General features: G+C 41.7%; 4 protein-coding genes across 6 annotated transcripts; 3 read left to right on the top strand and 1 right to left on the bottom strand.

The window, feature by feature from the left end:
* The first annotated feature begins 668 nt into the window (after positions 1–668).
* Positions 669–6,925, top strand: LOC104426827 (proline-rich receptor-like protein kinase PERK3). The gene is made up of 8 exons (XM_010039993.3): positions 669–1,095; positions 2,049–2,480; positions 2,739–3,110; positions 3,721–3,942; positions 4,744–5,115; positions 5,219–5,462; positions 5,546–5,693; positions 6,075–6,925. The coding sequence occupies exons 1-8, from the start codon at positions 1,065–1,067 to the stop codon at positions 6,450–6,452; spliced, it is 2,199 nt and encodes a 732-aa protein (XP_010038295.1). The 5' UTR covers positions 669–1,064; the 3' UTR covers positions 6,453–6,925.
* A 2,441-nt stretch (positions 6,926–9,366) lies between these two features.
* Positions 9,367–13,012, top strand: LOC104426826. 3 transcript variants are annotated; one of them, XM_010039990.3, is made up of 7 exons: positions 9,367–9,797; positions 10,530–11,204; positions 11,352–11,991; positions 12,090–12,190; positions 12,281–12,370; positions 12,472–12,599; positions 12,691–13,012. In XM_010039990.3, exons 2-7 carry the CDS (start codon positions 10,563–10,565, stop codon positions 12,833–12,835), a joined length of 1,746 nt encoding a protein of 581 aa, XP_010038292.1. In that variant the 5' UTR covers positions 9,367–9,797; positions 10,530–10,562; the 3' UTR covers positions 12,836–13,012. The 3 variants fall into 3 exon arrangements, with proteins under 3 accessions (XP_010038292.1, XP_010038291.1, XP_010038293.1); XM_010039989.3 differs by having other exon boundaries at positions 10,527–11,204; XM_010039991.3 differs by having other exon boundaries at positions 9,369–9,797; positions 10,527–11,204; positions 11,355–11,991.
* Positions 13,013–14,116: 1,104 nt separating this feature from the next.
* On the top strand, positions 14,117–15,284 carry LOC104426824. The gene has a single exon (XM_010039988.3). The coding sequence runs from the start codon at positions 14,266–14,268 to the stop codon at positions 15,199–15,201; it is 936 nt and encodes a 311-aa protein (XP_010038290.2). The 5' UTR covers positions 14,117–14,265; the 3' UTR covers positions 15,202–15,284.
* A 204-nt stretch (positions 15,285–15,488) lies between these two features.
* Positions 15,489–19,224, bottom strand: LOC104426823 (protein trichome birefringence-like 6). Its single transcript, XM_010039987.3, has 5 exons — positions 18,138–19,224; positions 17,776–17,968; positions 17,500–17,690; positions 16,133–16,291; positions 15,489–16,033 (listed from the first exon to the last, which is right to left on the bottom strand). The coding sequence occupies exons 1-5, from the start codon at positions 18,878–18,880 to the stop codon at positions 15,709–15,711; spliced, it is 1,611 nt and encodes a 536-aa protein (XP_010038289.2). The 5' UTR covers positions 18,881–19,224; the 3' UTR covers positions 15,489–15,708.
* Between the last annotated feature and the right edge of the window lie 4,472 nt (positions 19,225–23,696).

Raw genomic sequence — 23,696 nt, 5'->3', positions numbered from 1 at the left:
GAATACATCCCTTAGGGGGCTATGCAACTTCCCTGGTCACGCACGCACCCATTTTAAACGCATCGAATTGATCAAAGATGCAGAAAATTCGGGGCATAAAAAAATCAAAATAATTATTAAACCGAACAATCCTGACATATTTATAAAATTCATCAGAGGTTGAATTTGTTGAGGGACGTCATAAGCTGATAATAAAAAGAGTATAAACGCTAACGAGACATTTGAAAATGATAAAAGTGTACTTTGACAAGGCTAATTGCTCCAAGCTAGCAATTTCGTATTTTGCCGAACATATTTAATGAGGTGTAATGAATGCCTTAAGGACTCCCTAACTTCTCCTTTAATAGAAAAGTTTAAAGATAATATTGAGAAATTAATCGCTCGATTTATATGCTAATAATCTCGTTTTCAATTTATGATACCACCGATTCAAAAGATTCTCATACGCTAATCTTGCTTGTGGGTATTTGTATATTAGAGAGAAATCGTCTGGCCCACAATTTCCATATTCAAGCCATCTATAATTTCATATTATACAGTCAACAAAATTCAGTAAAAATTATGAAAATAAAAAAAGTAAAAAATAAAAAGAGAGCCGAAGTGAAACGTGTTTCCCGAAATACACACAAAAACAAAAAAATCCACGAGCCAAAAACAAAACGCTGCACCTCTTCCTTCTTCTTCACTTCTATCGCTCGCGACGAAAGACGGGTGAAGTGTAGCAGAAGATAAACCACAGTTCTTCCAGCTCTCTCGACTCGCTCCGGGAGCTCGACATTCTCTTCCTCCCGCTTCTCCGGGAGCTTCGCGTGGCTCGCCGAGTCGGCCCGGCCGCCTGGGGATGCCGGCGCCGGGCGAGTCCCGCCGCGGTTCTGCTCTCGCGGTCCTGCTCCCGCCGTCGGATCCTTGCTCGATTCACCTCCGGCCGAGCTCGTAGTGCTGCCTTTTCTCGGGGGGGCTCGATTGTTCGCCGCCGCCGCCGTTGCTGTCGCTGCTGCCGCCGCCGTCGCTCGGCGCGCGATCTCGTCCGCTGGTGGAATCTCGCAGATCTGACGCCGTCGGTGATGTCGGTGCTCGCGCGGTCCTTCGCCGGAGGTAAGAGAAATCGCTCCGATTCCTTAGTTTCGCCCCGTCGCTTTGATTCTGATGAGACCGCGGTCTGTTCGAGTGGCTTGATTCGATGCTGAGTGTTTCGGCGATTGGAGTTCGCTTAGGAGAGGGAATGGACCGTGTTGGTTTTGGTTTCCGATGCCAGCATTTCATTTTGCTCTAGTTCTTCAGAGGAACGAGGGCGGAAGCAGGCTGGCGAGTTGCTAGTTTCAGTAGGAAGATAAGTTTCGCACCATTTTCGATTGTGTACGTGTTCTCAGACGGAATCCTTCGGTTCTATTAGAAGAAGCTTTATTAGGTAACGCGATTTAGATTGCTAGGTAACTTGTGTTTGTGCGAGAGTCGAGTTGAACTAATTTCTGAATTTTCCGGTTGATATGAGACCTCTAATCCGCGTCTGCGTGCACCAGGAGTCTCGAGTAGCGACCCGAAGGAAGAAATCCGTTCCTACCACACTTGTTCTCGTCAGCCTCTTTGCCTTTTAATTGAGAGTTTGGTCCTTGAGCAATCTCGATCCATCGCTTACTCAATTTCGTCGTGAACATAAACAGACAAATGCGTCTTTTCACATCATCCCACTTCTGTCAACTTGGATTGGAAGTGTTGTTATCAGAAACATTCACTTGTTGCATGGGCCGAAACTTACTAAAAAAGTTTAGAAGGCGACAGCCGTTTCGACTGGTCCCAGTGGCCTTCGTCATCGAAAAATAATCCTACAAGTTGCCTAATGAACAAGAGACATGTGGTTGTAGTATCACTTTGTTAGTCACTTCTTGGCAAAATACAATCTGATGCATGGCGGAGCGAGGTTTTCTATAATTTGTTCCAGAAAAAGAAAAGAGTTAACACAATTCTGTAGCGAATTAGCCACAGGTTATTTCCATGATTATTGTGTTGGATTTTGTTAAGTTCAACTTCTTGTGGTTCTAAAATTGCAGGAAAAAGGATTTATATCCAACAGTCATTGCTGAAACTGATTGTCATATCCTGTCTTGTCATTTCCATCATATTTGCTGATTCAAACAGCAATTCCGTACAAGCATCACCGATATCTCCCAGTGGCACAGTGAGCACTCCTGCTATTCCTGATCTTTCCCCTCCCAAGAGGTCACCACATAGACAATGGCAGAGACGTATCTCTCCTCAGGCTGCGCCTGTACTTGTTTTATCGCCAGGTCATCCCCCTCATTCTGACCCCTTGATAACTTCTGGTCACCCCCCAACAAGTTCACGCTTGTCCAAGCCATCAATGAAGAGGAGCAGCTTGGTGCCTCCAAGTGCCAGCCTGGCAGATATTGCCCCAACTCAATCCAGTCCTGCTACAGTTCCAGCCGCATTGGCTGAGCCACCGCTTTCACATAATGTCTCAAGTACGTTGCATCCTCCATGCATTTTCCTTTTGCTATCTAGTGATTGTGTCTCTCAAAGGTAGGTTTGATAAATGATAACAATTGGCAAGATCTAGAGTGGTTGTTGATTGTCTCATTACAGTATGGCATCAAAGTAATGTTGGGTTAAACAAAAATAAATCGGCAACCAGTCCTCTTTGCCTTTGCTTCTACTGTTCAGACTTTCATCATTGTGAGCTAATTGACATTATCATATTCATTCACCCATGTTTTTGACAGATTGTTGCCAACCCGACATGGTGCTAAAACGGGACAGCAAAGATTGCCATTGTGTTTATCCCATAAAGCTCGACCTTCTGCTGCTAAATGTATCTCAAAATCCCGACTGGAAGGTTTTTCTCCAAGACTTTGCTAAACAGCTGGGCTTGCAAGCTTCTCAAATAGAGTTGATCAATTTCTATGTGCTCGGCTTTACAAGATTAAATATATCAATGGATATTACTCCGCAAACAGGATTGAGTTTCTCAGCTAGTGATGCATATGCAATCAACTCTTCCCTCTCTTTACATCAGGTTCATCTAAGCCCTTTGCTGGTGGGTGATTATAAACTTCTGAACATCACTTGGTTCAAGGCACCTCCACCTTCTGAAGGTAAACCCCGTCCAAGGCATCTGTTCTCATGTTTGTATCAACTCCATATACCTTCTAGATATCAGAGAGTTGAAAATGCTCCAATTCCCTGTTTGGATAATCATGGAAGTTTTCTGAAATCTGATCGCCATTGTATGGTCTAGGGTTACATAGGGATTATGTAAAAGGAAAATCTAAAACAGTGACTTGTGTGTATCCGGGTTCTTTGGTACCTGTTAAGAAGTTCAAAGGACATTCTTTAGCAAAATAACCTTCTAATTGCCTAATAACGTGGATAGGTACTGTTTTATGGTCTCTGACTGTCTCGGTACATTGAGGAAGGCCAGTACATGTATCTGATCTATATTTCTTGTGGAATTGACTTAAATACTTGGAACGCATGCCTCAGTTTTTGACAATTCATTTCTTTCTGAAGGGTTGGATGGTTTAGGAGTAGTTAAATGCTATTTTGTCGAAGAAGAGATGAATAATTCAGTTTTGAGAAACTCTGTAGATCGTTGTAATGATACCCTAGAGGATGCAGCTTCAATTTATGTTGAGGCCTGAGAAGCTTTTCCTATATGAGGGGTGTTTGTTTAATTAAACGCTGTTGCCATTACATATGATGCAGCTCCCATTGTTGCAACATCACCGCCAGTGGCACAACCCCATCAACCTACTCCTAAACCATCCAACCCTTCAGATGGGGCGAAGCATTCAAGTTTGGTTATTATTATTTGCATTGGTGCGGGCATTGCAATGGTGATTGTTATAATGGTGCTTATAATATGTGCATGCACTTCCAAAAGGGGAAAGACTGAGGCATCTAAGGAAATCAGTCCAACAGATATCGGTACGTCTATTGAACTGGCATATGCCAGCTATTATGTTGTAATTGCATGTAGTTGCTGGTGACACTAACAAGATGCTCGTCATCCTTAAATTTAGATTCTTAGAAGCTAGATAATCGGAATCCTTAACTGTATATTGCTGTATGGTTTTGTTGAAATATTCAGCTTGCTGCTTTAATGGTCTCTTATAGTAGATGGATCAGGATGCCATTACATACAATGATTCTCTTGTGATTCTTTGAATGGAATTTTCTTATTTTTTTAAAATGAGAATGTGAGGGTCTAAGATAAATAAAGTTTGCTTGATTTGAGAACATCATTTACAAAGTTGAGAATGGATCTAATGCTTATCACGAGCATCTTGCAGTAAAACTACAATGCCATCCAAGTATTTTCTGCATATGTTAGTCAGTTGATCTTGCATACGGTGCGGTGCATTCAAAATTATCTACTGATGCTGCAATTCACATAGGATTGAAGTGCTGCGGAGATCAAACCATTACAAACCTCAGTAAATTAACTATGTTACCGCACGAACTGAATGACCAGAATTGGCAGCACTTAGATTAGAAACAAAGACTTGGGCTATGACATTATTAGGCTGCCTGCATATCCATGAGTTTTGGGACATAGAAAGCGGATCCACAACATTGCATATAGCTAATATAAGGAGGTTTACTGTGTCTGAGCCAGATTCTCAAGTGTAGAATTGAGATCATTAATTTGGGGAGTGATCCTGTTGTTTAATATAACTGACCTCTTTCAATCAGTACTGTCTGAGTTATGTCCTGTTTTTTCCTCAGTTAAGCCGAGGACTCCAGATTCGCATTCAGTAGGAGGTTCTCTTCCACACCCATCAAGTACACGTGTTCTTGCATATGAAGAACTCAAGAAAGCCACTGACAACTTCGCACGGGAGAGCATACTTGGAGAGGGGGGGTTTGGCAGGGTTTTCAAAGGTGTCTTAAGTGATGGTACTGCTGTAGCAATCAAGAGACTCACTAGTGGAGGTCAACAAGGTGATAAAGAGTTTTTGGTTGAGGTTGAAATGCTGAGCAGGTTGCATCACCGTAATCTTGTGAAGCTTGTGGGTTACTATAGCAGTCCTGAATCTTCACAAAACTTGCTTTGTTATGAGCTGGTACCAAATGGGAGTCTAGAGTCCTGGCTTCATGGTGAATATTCCATTGCCCTCTTGTTTTTTAAGGCTTTTGCCAACAATTTCATGACTGATCAATCTTATCCCTAATGGATAAAAATATATCTGTTCTTTCTTAGGTCCTCTTGGAGTGAACTGTCCTTTGGACTGGGATACCAGAATGAAGATTGCTCTTGATGCCGCCAGAGGACTTGCGTACCTACATGAGGACTCACAGCCTTGTGTGATCCACCGAGATTTCAAGGCATCCAATATATTGCTTGAGAACAACTTTCATGCAAAAGTTGCAGATTTTGGCCTGGCCAAACAGGCACCTGAAGGGAGGACAAATTATCTGTCTACTCGTGTGATGGGCACATTTGGGTCAGTATATCTCTGTTGTCTTAATTGAAAATAGTGTTATACTTTGCATAGCATTGCTAAAATGGAAATACGGTAATCTGCAGGTATGTGGCCCCGGAGTATGCAATGACAGGACATCTACTTGTGAAGAGTGATGTTTATAGCTATGGAGTGGTCCTACTCGAGTTATTGACTGGAAGGAAGCCTGTAGACATGGCACAGCCATCTGGACAGGAGAATCTAGTCACTTGGGTTAGTATGGTTAATTTTTCCATTGGTCTGCATGATCTTTCTCCTTCTCGTGATCAAAGTTATGAGATGAGAAGCTTGTTCCTCCGCAGGTGACTTAAGTCTGTGCTGTCAATTAAAAGAACTGAATACGGTTCTCATTCATTAACTTTGTTAGTAGAACCTAAATCATTTATAATTGTTATATTTCAAAGGGGAACTTCTGTAGGTACTCTCTCTCTGTCTCTCGCACATTCTCACGTGTCAAATGTAGTTTCTAAGTCTTAAGTGCTTTTTTAATTGGCTATTGCTCAATTCTGTGCACCAAACGTGTCTGTGCTATCACTATATACATACATAAAATGTGCTCCACTTGTAAATTCAAAATTACCGTGTGTCTTTCAGGCAAGGCCAATTCTTAGAGACAAGGACCGGCTGGAAGAACTTGCTGATTCTAAGCTTGGTGGCAACTACCCAAAGGAAGATTTTGTGCGGGTTTGCACAATTGCGGCTGCATGTGTTGCTCCTGAGGCGAGTCAACGGCCTACGATGGGTGAAGTGGTCCAATCACTTAAAATGGTGCAGCGCGTCACCGAATATCAGGACACAATGCTAAATTCCGCCAATGCCAGACCCAACCTTAGGCAGTCATCTACGACCTTTGAGTCAGATGGGACATCATCGATGTTCTCATCTGGTCCTTACTCTGGTTTAAGTGCTTTCGACAACGACAATCTCTCTAGAACTGCAGTCTATTCGGAAGATCTTCACGAAGGAAGATGAACAGGACATCCAGTAGCCACTGTTTTGACTGCCCAAAAGATAACCAGAAAATTACCCAGCTGGTCCAACACCTATGAGCTGGAGAATTCCTTCTCTTCCGATTTTGATTTTTTTCCTTTTATCTGGGCGACGGGGAACAAAGGGACTGGAAGAGAGTGCTGTTTGTTATCCCATGTTGAGAACTGCCACTGTCAAGTGTTCCTTCATCTGGAGTGGCAGTTCTCAACTTGGATGAAATTTTGTATATATCCTTTTAGCTTTTTTTCTTGCAGTTTTTAGGGTTTCTTTTACGTTTTCCTTCTTTCTTCGGCTTGTCTTTCAAGCACCTCTGTTTATTTGCATTAGCTCATTGCGGGTTGTCTCTGCTTCCCGTTTAGCTGGATCTGGTTAGGTTCCTCTGTTGATGGTGATGAGTGATGATTGTATTTAAGTCAGGGACGTGTCTGGGCCGAGATCGAATCTTTTTCTCTTTTCGCCTTCTTGCAGTTGCTGAATGAGCTTTTTGACGCGTAGCCATTTCTACCAGCGATGGCAAACTTGAAGGGCGTAAAAGCAATCTTTTTCCTCCAATGAATTCGACTCGGTTTGCGAAACTTATAACCCGAACGACAAGCTTTCGGCAGCAACGGACTAATCGCACATAAATCACGCGACCTAGCAAGCAAATCAATGGTGGATGGAAAGAAGAAACCCGTGAGAGAATATCTAACTAACCCTAGGCGATATCAGACATTATCTGAGAACTAGCCTTATTGCCGAGATACTCCTCTCGTTAATGAGCACCATTGATAATGTTTAATAATGTTTATAGTGTGAGACATAATTAATGTGACGTGATGGCTGAACCTCGTATAGAATTTGGCCAAAAGAGATTCTTTGTCCTGGGGAATAGGCGAGGACCATCATAAGCGAGTCTCGTGATTGCTTGATGGAGGACATAGCATTCGAATATTTCCAAATCGGGTTCCCTGATAAAAGCCGGCGCGCGATCGAGACATTGTGGCTTTTTCCCCCTTTTGACTCTTGTCACGCTTCCTTTAAGCCGAAGGAGAAATTACGTTCGAGACTTCTGGTAGGAAAAAGTGGACAATCTCCGACCGCATGGGGTGCAGTTGGTGCCTGGTGGTGCTGCTTTGATACCATTCATGTGGTCAGAGTTCGAATCCTTCGGCTTGCGTTGCACTTTAGACTTTCTAAAGTTTGGATCGGGGCCCTCTTAGCAGGTTGTTTAGGAGGTTACCCGCCACAATCAACATGAATCAATATACTGCGAGTTCATTAAAAAAAAAATGAAAGAAAAAAGGAAGAAAATTTGTAATGTCATAGTTTTTTATGTGGAATGTATAGATGAAAAGGATTCTTAATATGTTTTTTAAGAGAAAAGTGGACCAAAAAGTCTAAATCTTGTATACAGAATATCATAAAGTACTAAACTTTTTAATTAGTTAGGTCAAGTGTCAAACCTTTTCGAAAAAGTACATTTTGAGTTCCATTGATGAAAAGGACCTAAAATTACCCATGCTATTTAAAAATTATGGCATTCCATCTTGAAGACTTCAGTTACAATTTTCTTTCACTTTTCAAGCTGACCAATGATCAAAGAGGACTCGCCCCATGTGCCTGAAAATTCACTAATAAAAATTCTAGATAGCATCATGACGAAGGAATCATTAGTAGCAATGAGTAAATCTATCAAATCAGTGAATCAAGTCAGATTGAGGTATAAATGGTTTGATCCAAATTGACTCATATATTTATAATGCAAACATATTGATCCATGTATGGTTCATTCTATATTACTAAAACACTTGCGTATTTAATCAAATTCAAGAAAACTCGTATTCAAACCGAAGTGAGAATGCAAAATGAGTGAGTGCGAGATAAAGCGAGAGAGTGAGAGAAGTGAGTTGGGCTTAAGCAAATTGTAAACACATTCATGACCCATTTAACATTTATATTATGTTTGAACCCATTTATGACCCATTTGCTCAATAGAACCAATCCATATAACAACTCGACTTATCATATATGAGTTAATAAATGAATTTATGATCTATTTAGGTAGGTTTAATGGCCAATGAGACCAATTGGCAATGACATTAGATTGATTAGGAAAGAGATGAACATTCCATAAATGGCAATTTGAAAATTGATCTATTATAATCGATCGATCGCAATCATATCGTCTAGAAAACACGTGAGAATGACTAAGGTGACTAGGACCGACCCAGGGGACCCGGAACCACTTTGCAATGATTAGTCACTACTAGCCGATGAATCAACATCGGCGACGACAAACCTCACGAGCATAATCGACTATTTCTAATATAACTCACAAAAAATAACAAAATGTTTTTTGTTTACATCAATCATTTCTTAAAATTGCACCAATTATTGCAGAATCAACAATTACTTAATTACTAAACATGCATTTGATCTCACCTAATAAAAAGGGGGAGGGGGAGCCCCTGTGATCGGGAACAGAGTACTGCCCCCATTCCAACACGGCCAAAGATCGAAGCTGAATAAATCCGCGTCCCGGCTCTGCAAAAAGCGGGGAGCGAAACCTCCCCCCACTTTTCCTCCGTTCAAAAAACACCAATTTTCCTCGAGATGCACGTCCGGTCCAAAGACACGCGCCACGCGTCGCGCCCCCGGGGGGCCCGCGCGCGCGGGGCGACGCTAACGTGCGCGGCGCGCAGGGGCCCCCTTAACCTGCGCCACCGTCGTTTTTTCGCAGCCATATCAACGACGCTCGCGTGCGTGCGGAATGCGAAAGAGAAAGAGAGGAGAGAGCGCGAAATTAAAAGGAAAGCCGAAGAGAGAGAAAGATAGAGAATAACAGAGAGATAGAGAGAGAGACGGACCGGAGAAGGGAAGACGGACGACGAGATTTTGGTTTTTCATTTTTTTTTTTTTTTTTGTGTTGGCCTCCGGTTCTTTTTCGGGTTGGCGTCGGGGGGGTGGTGTGGAAGTAGCAAAAATATGGAGGACACGAAGGTTATTTGCGCCTCGCCTCTCCTCCTCATCTCCTTCTTTACCATTACACGACCTCTCGCTTTCCCTATCTCTACCTCACCTCCTTCGTCTTTCGTCCGACCCAATTCCTTCACGCCTCCTCCAACCCTAACCCTAGCCCTCTTCTCCGCCGCCGCCGCTCGCCGCTCGCCGCGCTCCGCTCCCGCCGCCGCCGCCGCCAGCGGTCCCTCGCTCTCTCCGCTCTTGTCCTCTGGCCTCGCTGTTTCCGTCGATGCCCGGGTCGGCTCGGTCCTCCCTCGGGGCTCGCGGCTTTCTCTAGCGCGGCGGGGCCTGATTTGCTCGGGGCGCGAATTCGGGGGCGTGGAGGTAATGAATTGGCTGAGTTCTTTTGGGTTTGATTTCTTGTTGGTTTCGCGTGGGTGTTTTGGTGCGGGATTCTAGGATTCTGGGGGAATTTGGGTAGGATGCGGTTGGGGTTGGTTCTTTGGGTGTGGTGAATCGGTGAATGCGTGTGTTCTTGTTTTGGGCGTGATTGGTCTCCCCTGCGTGGCTCATTGTTGCCGATGCCTTGTTTGCGTTTGATTGTGTTGGATGTAGATTTGGCTTGGTTTTCTTGGGGAATGATTTTTGTGGGTAGCTTTTGGGATTTCTTTTGGACTTAATTTGCTTAACTCGTGATGCTGGCTAATGCTACTTCCTCTCTCTGTAACGATGCTGTGCCTTTTCTCTTGGTCTGTTTGATTGATGCATCATCGTGCAATTTTCGTATTTTGTCTGGAGAGTCTGGGAGTCATGCTCCCGGTGCACTTGTGTGGGCTTATAGCTATAAAGCATCTGGGAGGTTCATCTTTCTGGTCTTGATGCGTCCGTTTGGGGAGCGCAAGTATCAAGTGGGGTCCTTGAGCTTGGTTTTCTCGCGAGACATTGTTATTGTTGATTTTCTCAGTGGCAAGTTGCTTATAATTTTCTAGTTGTCTTCTGTACAAGTCACTTTAGCTGATGCCAACGTGTTTATATTGCTCTGATTCTTGTGCAGCTTCTGTCTTTTTTACATGGGTTATTAGTATTCATGATATTTTATGTCCTGTGATTCAGTAGGAACACATTTTGCTGCTGATATAGTTTGCTCTCATGGAGGAATTGGGCGCTACTCGATTTGATATTCTTGGCAGTGCCGTGAGGAAGAAGAGGACCCGAGCAGCTCGCCGTCCTCGACCTGATTCATATGAAGGTCATGAAGATCATGAAGGTCATGATCTTTCGCCATTGTCTTCAGCACCAGCTTCAGATGACGCGAGCAAGGTCTCCAGTGATGACAATATTGGAGGTGACACTAATTCCAGGAGAAAGGAGTTTAACCTTAACCAATGTGTCATCCGTGTTTCTTCTGGGGCAGGTGATTCTGAGAAACTGCAGAAGAAGGTGAGGAGGGATGACGAAGCTTTCGATACATTTTACAATAATGAGCCTGGACGAAGTGGGTTTAGTAACAAGCGATCTAGTGAAGGTGTTCTGGCCCCTGCTAATTGGAAAAGTACTAGTAAGGCTCCCGATAATTATGGGGGGAAGAATGGTGAAAGTCAAGGTCCAGGGCAGTCAGCAATGACTATAGATGGAGTAGGAAATGAAAACAAGGTTAAGAAAGTAAAACTAAAAGTGGGCGGTGTTACTCATACAATTTCCACCTCTAATGGAACACATGAGAGTGGGTCTCTTGTGAAGAGTTCGCGAGCTTTAGATTCTTTGAAGCCAAGGCAAAGGCCGAATTTTGAGGTACTTAGAGCTGTTAATTATGTTTACCTACTTAGATGAAGCAGTATCTTATGTATTCGCATTTGGTGATTTTTCAAAAAAGCTGTTGCTTTAGCGGTTTCCTGTATATTTCTGATCGATACGCTTTTATTTAAAATGTGATCTTAGCAGGGAAATTTAGATGGCACCCCTTCTATAGATAAAAAGACTGGTTTGCAGGGCATTCCTTGGAAAGATTTTTCAAAAGGTGGCTTTAGGTTTGGGAAAGAAGACTCTTCGACGGGGAAAATGTCTGGAAGGAACACATCTGGTAAACAAGGGGATAAGTCTGAACCTGTTCGCAAGAGCAAGCGGGTGCCCAAGAAACGGTTAATGGATGGTGAATTCAACGATGATGAAGATGATGAGCTGCGTTATCTGGAGAAACTTAAAACTTCGAAGATTGGTGGGGGTTTTAGGGAAGATGATGAAGGAACAAGTAAGAAACAGCGGAAACTTGCCAGTGTGTCTGACATAGAACGACTTGGTGCGTTTAAGGGCAGCAAGGATGGAAAGAAGAAGCCAAGAATAGATAGAACCTCTGATGATACGGATTATGAGGAAGACGATGAAACTGGATCTGATGGTGAACTTCGAGGTAGAAAGAAGAAAAGGCAGAAGAAAGAATCGGTGGATACCTTGATGGATAATAACAGAAAGGAAATGACTCTTACAACCCGTCAACGTGCCCTCCAATCTGGTAAAGATGCCTCAGTTGCAGCTGGTTCAATTGAATACCCTAATGGATTACCACCAGCGCCAGCAAGAAGTGAGTATTTCCGTAGTACATGCAATTAGAATTGTTTCTGAAACTTTTGTAATTGCTTCTGGTGTTTTTGTGTTTATATCACCGTCTGTTAATTGTAGAACAAAAGGAGAAACTCTCAGAAGTCGAGCAACAACTTAAAAAGGCTGAGGCTGCACAGAGACGTAGATTGCAAAATGAAAAGGCTGCACGAGAGTCTGAGGTATGGTTTCTTGGTGTTTTGTGTTTTTTCTGTTTCCGGGTATGTTGTTAAGTGGGCAATCTGCAATAGCGTTCTTGCTGAATTTGACAGGCTGAGGCTATTAGGAAAATACTTGGGCAAGATTCCAGCAGGAAGAAACGGGAAGATAAGATCAAGAAGCGTCGGGTGGAATTGGCAGAGGTTAGTTGTGTGTTTATTAGTGGACCTTCTTTGATGCAAGTTTTAAGACCTTTCTTGGAAGACAGATTGAATTTTTCTTACACAAGTATTATGTCATATAGGAGAGGGCTGCCAATGAATCAGTCCGTGCATCGAGTTCCATTAGGTGGGTTATGGGTCCGACAGGGACTGTTGTTACATTTCCAAATGAGATGGGTTTCCCGAGTATATTTGATTCCAAAAGTAACAGGTAAAACTCCCAACTCGAAAGTGCAGACATTTGTTTGTGCTTATATGGGCTTTCTCTAGTGCTGAACAATATACTGGTTTTCCACGTGCAGTTATCCTCCGCCTCGAGAAACTTGTGTTGGGCCACTGTGCAATAACCCGTATAAGTATCGGGACTCAAAGACGAGGCTTCCTCTCTGCAGTCTTCAATGTTATCGGGCAGTTCAGGAGAAAAAGCTCACAGGAGCAATATGCTGATGAGCTCTGCCAGCATATTTTGCCATGGTGCACGGCAATATACCTCTGCCAATCTATTTTGTGAATATCAATTTGTATCTAGAGTTGCCAAGAGGACAAGGATTTTGCAGATGTAGAAACACATATAGACCCCTCCGGGTATTAATTTGCTGATAATACACAGCTCATTTATTGGTACATGTCTTCCTGAGACTGCGTTTTTAGGGTGGCAAAAACGGCCCTGGCCGTGCCTGTCATTGTTGTGCGTCGGGCCATGCGGCCAACCCTGTGATTTTTTATTTTTTTATTTTTTGGGGGACTGGCCAGCACTGATGCTGTCAGTTAAATTCTAACCATGGATTATCTGAAAGCGAAAAGCTATTGCATGGAGAGGCTTAAGACATCAGCCCAGATGTGGTAACACGGTTTGTCAAATTGACATTTATTCGCAACTATAATACATCCGCAACGCAACGAAATATTAAAAAAAGAACAATAATGTACCTCTCGGCGCTCAGAAATTACAATAATGCGGAATCCTTTACTGCTCTAGCTGTCAACCGGATAACATCCAAAATAATGGTAACACTAATAATAATAAAAAGGATAAAATAATTCCAAGGTACGACAAACCCCCTACAATTACGACCTTTGTACGGCACTGACTCTATGATGACATGATGGAGCTACTTAACCGAGGGCTTGCAGTGAAAGGCTTGACCACCCTACGAAATATCCTATGTCTACCTGATGGATTTCTGTATGATTTCTTCTCTAGGTTCCGTCAATTTGCTCATTTCTTTTTAATTTCGATGAAACATTTTTTTAATGAATTTCTTTGCTGGCAGTAAAGCTGGTGCATCATTAGAAATATCCAAATAATTTATTAATTCTCTAACAGAAGTGCAATTTGCAGTATTTTTGGTCCATGGGACCAGTAAGAGCATTTGACTATAAGTTGTGGTGCAGCAAATGCAGCATTTAACTATAAGTTGAACTGCATGTGACCAAGGCTAACGTTGAAAAAGTAAAGTTGAGCAAGTAGGCTTTAATTATGTTGTTTACAGACTGCACGGACGACTTATAATGGCTTCTTCATGGTAGGCTGCGAGTCTATTTCAATCAAACAACCCAATTGGCATTAACAGACTATATGACTTTGCGAAATAAGGCATGATTAGGCCGCTCAAGCCTTTCTTGCTTCCACGCCCATTCAGAACACCATTTATTATCAGTTCTTCCGCATTAATAAGAGGAAAATAAATTTCTGGTAGATGGATAAACCCTCTTGGACACCAAGAACATGCCCTTTTGAAACAAATAGACGTGGCAACGACGTACTTATAATTTATGTTCCTCGATCCAGAGTATATTTATATGGAGGTGTGGTGAACATTTGGATAGACATTCTCTCGTCTCTCCCTCTCCATGCAAATCGAATTTTGTGAAGGATGGGATGGCGAGTGGAGAAGCTCCCGCATCCAGCAGCGTTTCTGAGAGAACCGTTTCACGTCTTGTCTACCACGCTCCTCGCTCTTCTCCTTCCTCTCTCGTTCCTTCTCGTGTCGAGACTCCTTCGTGCCAGCTTCTTCTTCAGCTTTGCCCCTGCGGATCACGCCCTCGAGCCAATCTCTTTGCTCTTCTCTCTTTTCTTTGACGCCAACCCGACTCTCCTCCTTGCCCTTCTCTGCACCCTCAGCATTGCCACTCTTGTTCATTGCTTCACGGGTTATGTCGATGTCTTCGGCAGGTCAACCAGCTCGGTCTGCTGGCCCTGCCTTTACATGGCCTGGGTCTTGCTCTGCGCATCTCAGATTTGCATTCTTTTAGGTATCAAGGGGAGCTTAGTTCCTGGAGCAGTCAACAGCTCGAGCTTTAGCTTTGAGCCGAATTCGTTCAGTACGGCCCTTTTCTTTATAGGATTGCATGAGACCATGGCCAATTGGTGCAGGGTGGTGGTGAAGCCGGTGGTGGACGACACAGTTCTTGGGTTCCCTAGGGAGGAGAGGTGGACTGAGAGGGCGGCAGCAGCCGTAAGCTTTGGTGGCCTGTGGTGGTGGAGGCTGAGGGAGGAGCTCGAGTCGCTGGTGGTGGTTCCTGAGGTGAAGAGGGAGCTTCTGATGGGAATTGGAGCGGCTGACTTTGTGGCTTGGCGGTTGTATTACCTGACTGTGACTATTGGGTTGGTCAAAATTGTCAAGGGCTTCATGTGGCTTGGACTGACTCTTTCCAGAAGATTCACAGGGAACGCTGGCGACGACAGCATATACTTTCCAGGACCTGGACCCGGACCCAGTTCGTATGGAGTGGATAAGCATCAATGGCCGGTTCAGCTCAATCATTCTTCGACTCCACTTGATCAAATCATCCGAATAGATGTATTGTAGTCACGGTGATCTTTCCCCCTCCCGACCTCGTGCGATTCTTAAGGCAATGTCCAAAACTGAACATATCCATCCAATTTTCTTGCTGTCTCATCATTTCTATCCATTTAGTGGTTACAATGTTCAAAAGTAAAGATTGCATGCCCTGCCTAAACCAGTGGCTTCTGCAAAGCATGATCCACTCTCATGCATCGGCAAGATGACGATTTCCTCTTCGAAGTCAATATCTAGTAGGGTTCAAAAGTCGACACAGAATCAGTTGCTGAGTGAAGCAAAAGGTGAAGATATGATTCACTCGCAAAATAATTTCCAAAAAGAATATGATCCCTTCATTTTCACCCTAAGTTCCACCTGTTTCCTAGCCGTAATCCAATCACTTACAACAAAGATAAAGGCCCATGGGGAAGTGAACAAACACGAAATTAGGAAGATCAATTGAAAAACAAAATAATGAGATTATACTTGAGAAAAAACCAAAAAGCAACTAAGAAAAATTGAGCGAATATACATTTACTGGACACTATGACGGAGTTTAGTTTGCAAATGCATATACAGAAGTTCGTTCCACGTATCTGGAACACCAGGCAGACACCAATGACTGCAGTCCTGTATGTTGGAAGAGCGTCCTTTCCTCATTCGTCCTCCATAAATAGATGGATGGCCATCTATTCTGTACGCAGACAGACCACTTATGTTCAATAACGTTACAGGAGTTTTCATATGCCTCATAACATCCTCAAGGATAGCATTCTTCTCCGAATACCAGTTAATTGAGGAAGTATTAAGAGGTCGGGTTGCTTCTTGGCAATGCCCCCCTGAGTTCCACTGACCTCCCCTATGTTCCATGGATTATCATATCAATTAGCAACAAATGCGAGGCTAGGATTTCATATGTTTTCCGTAAATTTTAAGGTTTGTGGCACCGAAGGCAAACCTGAAATGAGAAGGTGCCGAACTTCGAAAGAAGACCTGTGTTTTGGCTGGATTGATGTGCCTATCAACCCAAGATGCCCAGGTCATTAAAGCTTTCCTGAAGGCTGTTGAAACATCAAGCTGGGGAAGGACTTGACGCCCCTCTTGGTAGTAATTGATCCTAGAATGATGCAAGTGGTCATCAGAAAATTTGCCACAAAATCTCAGTACCCAAATTAGGAAATACTGTAGTTCAACTACATGTCATCCATTTTCTGAAAATGCACACTTAATAAGAAAGTAAGTAGTTTGTGGTAATGGCCCTTCGTCTTTCTGCCAGTTCTTGTAGTAACAGAAGAGGACACGGAAGTATTGATGCGAAGGCAGTAATATCGGCTTGTAAGCAGTTTCACTGTGGCTTTGTCAATGAGTTCATGTTCTCCCATAGACTACACACTTGGTGGAAAAGCACCATGCGAATGCACATAACAGCAGAACAATGCCAAGAACTCCTACTTGACCATGCACTCAAAACAGCTCATCCTTGGATAAACTGACCTTTTTGCTCAGGTCAAGACATGGATGAGCAACCTAGTCACCCAATTTCCTCCACTTCTGGTTTCATAACTGACTTCTCATTGCCCAGAATGTAATGATGAACATTGAAGAGGTAGATAAAGATTTCCAACAGCAAACGGAAAGTATACAATGGATATTGTTTCATATTTCCTCTATAATAAAGTTACATAGAAGAAAGATCTCAGCATGTCTATAATTTGGCAAGGATGGTCCCATCAGGAGGAGAGGATTAACATCATGATTTGGTCCCCATTACATAATTTTGCAGGAAAGCAACTAAGATGGATATGTGAAAATAAATAATCTTTATTGACACGTATTCAGCCAACTTTTTCTGATTAAATAGTCAACAGTATATTAATTCTTCTCCCCAGAGATCTATCTATGAAATGGCACACAAGAATGTAGACCACAAAAACAAGCCTCTGAAGTCAAGATCAATTTTATTCATTGTTCATGTGATGTTGAATTGACTGCATAAAAAAGGAAAGTCCACCATCTCTACTTCTAGTTCCACATATTCTTGTAGTTTTAATCCTAATAGTTACCACCACTTGAGATTCAAACATAATTAAAAATTTGCCAAGACCTGATCAAGACAGGCCAGATTCTCGATGCTACAGGCACTTCAAATTATCCCCAGAGACAGTGTTATGAGATCTGATTTGCAATATAGGATAAACTCATTATTCTATCGCACTTTGCCTACAATTTAGGCGTTCTCCACTGGGTATACACAGCACTTGACAAATTGAATGCTCAAAAGTGAATTTGCATGACAAATCAAGAAGTCCTCATCCAAGTACTCACCCGGCTTTTGTTTTGTAATGGGACCACCAATGGGCAGTGTTGAAGACCAAAACATCGGCTCCTCTCCATCTGGATGTGCCACGATCCATCGTGTCAATCCGCAAAGTTTTTATCCTCTTCTTCCCAAGCCGTGCCTTGCTCTCATGGACCAAAAAATGAGTCACATAGAATTCAACTGTGCATTTATAATCCTGCAAGAAAAAACGCAGCAATTCATCAATTCACACAGAAAACAAAGCATAATAAAAAATAAATTTATTTTGTTGGAATAATTACCACAAATCTGAAACTATAATTCCCCTTCTCTTTGGTGATTTTCCGTCCACGGGTCTCATAAACCCTCTTCGGATCTCGAACTCCTCCCATCAACAGGCACAGCATGGATTCCCACTGGTTCCTGTTTATTGAATCCCCAACAAATACTAGCCTCTTCCCTCTTAATAATTCCAGCATGGTCGTCGCATTAAACCTGATATGACCCAAAAATAGAAAAAAAGAATCGAAATTACGTCTCATCTGTTATGTTGTCTAAATTGCAAATGCATAAACGGGGCTCATTCATCCCAACTGATTCGGAAAATTCCACAAACCAAAAACAGAAAATAAACAAACAAACAAAAACACAGAAAAAGTAGCACCTTGGAAAGTCACAACCCTGCGGTTGCCATCTCCACTTCGCGTGGTCTTTGTCTGGTCTTCCATTTCCCTCGCAATCGAAACCTTCGTCTATGAAAGGGCAGGAAGCATTCGTGTAAAGAGGATAGCTCTCGTCGTACACCCACTTCCCTCTCGTCAATTCACAACCTCCTGAACTCTCTCCTTCAATCGCCACACTGACTAAACCTTCCTCTTGCTGCGATGCTGTCGCTTCCTCTCTCCCCTCTTCGATTCCTTCACTTATCGCCACTACAACTTGCTCTGGATCAGTGCTCTCATTTGAGTCTGCCGCTTCGATTTCTTGACCACCCGAAGCATCGTCATTCTCAGAGAGTGCTTCGAACGCAGTGTCTTGGTCGGCCGGCACTTCGGAGTCACTTCCATCATTCTGAATCTCCCTCGGAGCTGAGAATTCCAGATACCCAGATGCATTTCTAGAAGCATCGTGGGGCTTCTCAAGATGGGCATCGATCAAAATCGAACCTTTCGCGCCGACTGCCGACGAATTCCCACTAAATCCGGTCAGTTTCTGAACAGTCAAGGGGTTTCTGGCGAGAGAGACGGCGGTTAAGTTGAAGTGGAGGTGGGTTTCTGGGCGGGCGGGAGGAGTGATCTTGAAGGCCCAGACGGAGAAGAAGGTGAAGAAGACGAGTGAGGAAGAGACGGTGAGGGAAAAGATCAGGAGTTTAGAGGACTTGACAGAGAAACTCCTCTGCCTCTCCATGTGCTACTGCTAGTCTGCTACCCTCACTGTTGCCAGGGGTTTCTCAGTCTCTCCCCCCTTTTCTCTCTCTAGTACTTTTAAATTTTTTTCAATGTTTGTGTTGAGGGAGGGCTGGGATGGGGATGCTATGCTTTGGATGGAAGTCAAAGACAGGAGGGAGAACAGGATTGGTCGTGAATTTTTGGTCTTGGTGCAGTGGACGTGGACACACGTGCATGTGAAGGCCTGCTGTCGAAGTGGATCGAGTAATGTTATGTAATTGGGAAAGGTGGGAAGATGTTACAGGATATCTTAAAAGAACAGAGGAATGAATGGAAGATGATGTGCGGGCGAGAGCGAGGGAGTGGGAACTGGTGCTTAATGGGGGTTGGTACCGGTGATGAAGATGAGGATGGGCCTGATCCTGAGGCTGAGATGCTGTCAGTTTTCGAGGGATTCTATTTAGCCCAGGATTTCAACAGAAAATCGACCCCAGCTGCGTTTTTCTTTATAAAATGTTGGCTAGGATCTAGGTTTTAAAATCAATCCCATGAAAAACGGAACAGCACATGACGCTCTCGGCCACGCAGCCGGCCAAGCTGCCGGCCAAGCTGCCGAGATCTTTGTCCCTTTGTGTTTCAAATCTCATGAATAAAGTCGTTAACTTTCATTTGTCAAAAAAATAAAATAAAAAAAAGCTCGCATTATTTCCATCCCTAATTGACTCCTCACACTCATTTTCTGTTAAATTGATTATATTCACATTTCCCGTTGAATTGATCATATTATCCATTATATGTCTCGTTCTTGATTTAAGATTATTTCTTACTTTTTTTGTTCATTTTTAAATTTTTTTCAATGTTATTCTAGACATGACTACCTAAACTCCTCTCAGACAACATTTATTAAGGTGGAATATGGGCCTACTCTTGATTTAAGATTATTGTTTTCTTTCTTTTCTTCTTTTTAGGTCTTTTTTCATTTTCTTTCTCCATTTGAAACAAAATTCGTGTACCTCTTTTAAAAATATATATATTTCGTAGATAGCTAACTAATTATTTCGCCAAAACAAGCTAATTATCGTGTTAATGAGTTGTATATTTCTTTTTTCCTACTAGGATTTAGTGTAGGCATTTCGTTTTATTATAACTTTAGTATGTATCATTATGTTGTAATCTATGTATTTTAACTATTCAATTTTCATTTTATTTAGCGAATCTGATAGTGATAATTTTAATTATCTATTACATGATAATTAAATATTTTAGGTAATCTTGATCCATTCTTCTGTTTATAGCAACAAACTTCAAAAGGATAGTCAATCAAAGGAGATCTAATATTTCTTCTCTAACATTCAATAGGAATACTATAATTACCTCCCCTATCACAACCAAGAAGGGGAAAAGTACCAAAAAAGTCTTAAATCTTTTGCATTTATGCCAATTTAGTCATAAACATTTTTTTTTTGTCAATTAAGTTCTAAACCTTTTTACGTTATACCAATTTAGTCATTTCGGCAAATTTTGGCCGAATTTTGCTGACTGAATGCCGGTCGACTAACGTGGCCTAATTGGTACTAACATAAATAAAATTTAATAAAATTTTAATATTTTTCTTTTTTTTTCTTTTTTTTTTCTTTTTTTTTCCTCCTCTTCTTCCTCCAACCGATCGCCAAACCTCGGCAACTGGCCAGAGGCGACGGCCAAGGAGGTTGAGCGAGGGCGACCTCACGCTAGGCGGTGAGGCTCGCCCTCACTGCCCAGGCCTCAAGGGTGAGCCTCGCTGCCCAGCGCGAGGTTGCCCTTGCGGCCACTGGCGAGGTGGCTGGTGAGGTCGACCTCGACCTCGCCGACTGTTGCCTTTGGCCTAGGCGGTGAGGCTCGCCCTCACTGCCCAGGCCTCAAGGGCGAGCCTCGCTGCCCAGCGCGAGGTTGCCCTTGCGGCCACTGGCGAGGTGGCTGGTGAGGTCGACCTCGACCTCGCCGACTGTTGCCTTTGGTCGATTGTCGAGGTCTGGCGACCGGCTGGAGGAAGAAAATGAGAAGAAAAAAAGAAAAAATTAAAAATTAAAATATTATTAAAAATTGTCAACGTTAGCGCTGATCAAGTCATGTCAGCAAATCGGCGTCCAATTAGCCAAATCCGGTCAAAATTAGCCGGAAATGACTAAATTGGTACAACGTAAAAATGTTTAGGACTAAATTAGCACAAATGTAAAAAGTTTATGACTTTTTTTACACTTTTCCCACCAAGAAGGACATACTTGTCTCTCTCTGACTTTTTTTTATAGAGATAACATAACATTGAGTAAGAAGATGTGCCCGCACACCACTAAAAGTATCCTCTTGCATTAGAAAATTACCAGGTGAAGTTTCAGATGAATTTCAACCAAAAAAATGTTTCAAGTGAACTTGTTGACATGATTAATTTTTGTTCTTCGTTCATAGTTTCATCATTAACAGACACATTTAAGCAAAAATAATATTGTCTTCCATAGTAAATGCACTACAAAAAATAATATAATGAATAAATGAATAAATTGTGTATAATGCATACATTAACCATAATAATGAAGTTGAAAAGTTCATGATCATAAGAATAATCTAGGAAATAAAGAAAACAATTTGCAAATAGAATTAACATTTCCTTAATTTGATATATGATTAGTGCTTGCTTATACTACAACAATGAAGAATAAGTTCGGAAGAAGATGGACATGAATGAACTGTTGAATGTAGTAGGTGTGGAAGAAGTGACTAGAGTGAAAAAAAAGTTGTTTGAAAGGGATATGGGTAATTTTATCTTTTAGTAGAATTGAAAAAAGAAGAAGAAGAAGAAGAAGAAGAAGAAAAGGGCAATAAATAATTTTAAGTCTGAGAGTGGAATTTGCAAAAGATAATATAGTTCAACGTGAAAAGGGGTGTTAAGAGCCAAAAATGGATGGAAATAGTGCAAACCAAGAAAAATGACATAGATAATCTCTAAACTTTGACAAAATATATAATGTCGTTTATAGACTTTTAATATGTTTAATGTGATCCTTGGCTAATGTGTAATATCATTCCAAATTTTTAATTTGTTCAAAATAATTTTAGAACTTTTGATATGTATTCAATTTAGTTATTGGATTATATATGAAAATATACGATATTGTCCCCGAACTTGAATTAATAAAAAGATAATATTGGATGTTTTCATATAAATTATGAACTAATTTGCATATTATTAAAAGTTTAGGGATCAAATCGAAGAAATTAAATATTGAGATACGACAGCACATTGGGCTAAAGTCTACAAAAACATTGAGCAAATTAAGAATGCAAGAGCGGCATTAAATATTGGACCAAAGTTCAAAAATTATTTATATAATTATCCTTTCATCAAAGTCTCGTCTCCATCAAGGGGCTACAACGATCTCAATGAAGGAGTCAATTCGCTGCAAAATATCCCATTTGACTAATATATGAGAAGCTCGAAATTTGCATTATGTCGAGTTCAAGTTATAGCAACGATGGATGGAGACCAACCAAGAACTCAATATCCTTCATTCAACCAACTTCGTGTCGATGGAGAAGGGTCTCTTCAAGGTTGGTGTTTTTAGCTATGCTTTTAAGACTGTAGAGTTCCCATCCGTCGGAGTGAGTCATCTAAGCCTGAGGGAAAAGTCTGTCCCTTCGACCGTAAAGCGACCATTGAAGGTTGTCTCGTGATCATGCCTCCAACTTTACAAACATTATGATCTAAAACAGTGACGAAGGATATAGCAATTTTCTGATGAATATGCCACACCGATATTCAATTTTATCTCCTCATGTCAAGGAGGGGTCCATCCCTAATATAAATCGATTTTGAGTCGGTGGATTTGCCTATTAGCGTTGGCTCAAAAAGTTTGTACTTTTCAGAACTAGTCGTAGTAGTTGCGGTATAATGGGGTTGGCATCTCTCTCTCTCTCTCTCTCTCTCTCCAACCAAGTGGTTCCACGCTCCCGCCACCATCACCACTACGTATGACCATGGTTCTGAGGACAAGCTAATCACGCGACGTCAAGTCCCAGTAATAAAAGTTCCGTGTACGTCAAGTCAAGATGACGCGATTGAGGCTTTGGAAAGCAATCCTTGTAAGAAACGCACCACGATTCTCCCTCATTACTGCGCGTAAAGTGTCGAAAGCCATCGAGTACTAGCAAGAATGGTGGGCTTCTTCAATGGAATAAAGAGAGAGAAAAGGAAGATGAAATAATAGAATCCGAGGTCTTTTTTACTTCATGATCCATCAGATTACCGATCACGAGAATTAGCCTTATCATCGGTTATTGATTGTTGATCGTTTGATTAGGACAATAAATTGTCAATCGCCCTAAAATAAAGAGAAAATGATATAAACAGTTCATAAACTTTAGTTCAATATGTAATGTTGTCTTTAAATTTTTAATTTACTTAATATAACTTATGAACTATTAGCAAATGTTTAATATAGTTTTTCCGTTTGCTTTGACAACAAATCGGATATTTTATGATAATGTAGATTATTATATATTGTTGTTGGATTTTTTAAAAACTAACGAGCTAACATGTCTATCTAATTATTCATCTACCTTAGAAAAGGAAAAAAAAAAGATTATGACATTAAAATGTCTGTTATTATTTAACGACATGAATTATTATATCTTGATTTAGCATGGATATCTTATTTATATAATCCACATGTCACTCTTTTTTGGTGCATCGTTCAAATTTAACGATTGGAAACTACATCAACGGATTTCATTAAAATAAATTGATGAAATGATGGCATTGAACATTTTCAAATTGATTGAACATGTACCAATAACTCAAG

Source organism: Eucalyptus grandis, chromosome 11 (genome assembly GCF_016545825.1).
Source record: "Eucalyptus grandis isolate ANBG69807.140 chromosome 11, ASM1654582v1, whole genome shotgun sequence".
Taxonomy (NCBI): domain Eukaryota; kingdom Viridiplantae; phylum Streptophyta; class Magnoliopsida; order Myrtales; family Myrtaceae; genus Eucalyptus; species Eucalyptus grandis.
Note: the sequence above shows the minus strand (reverse complement) of the source record. Positions and strands in the feature narration are given on the sequence as shown.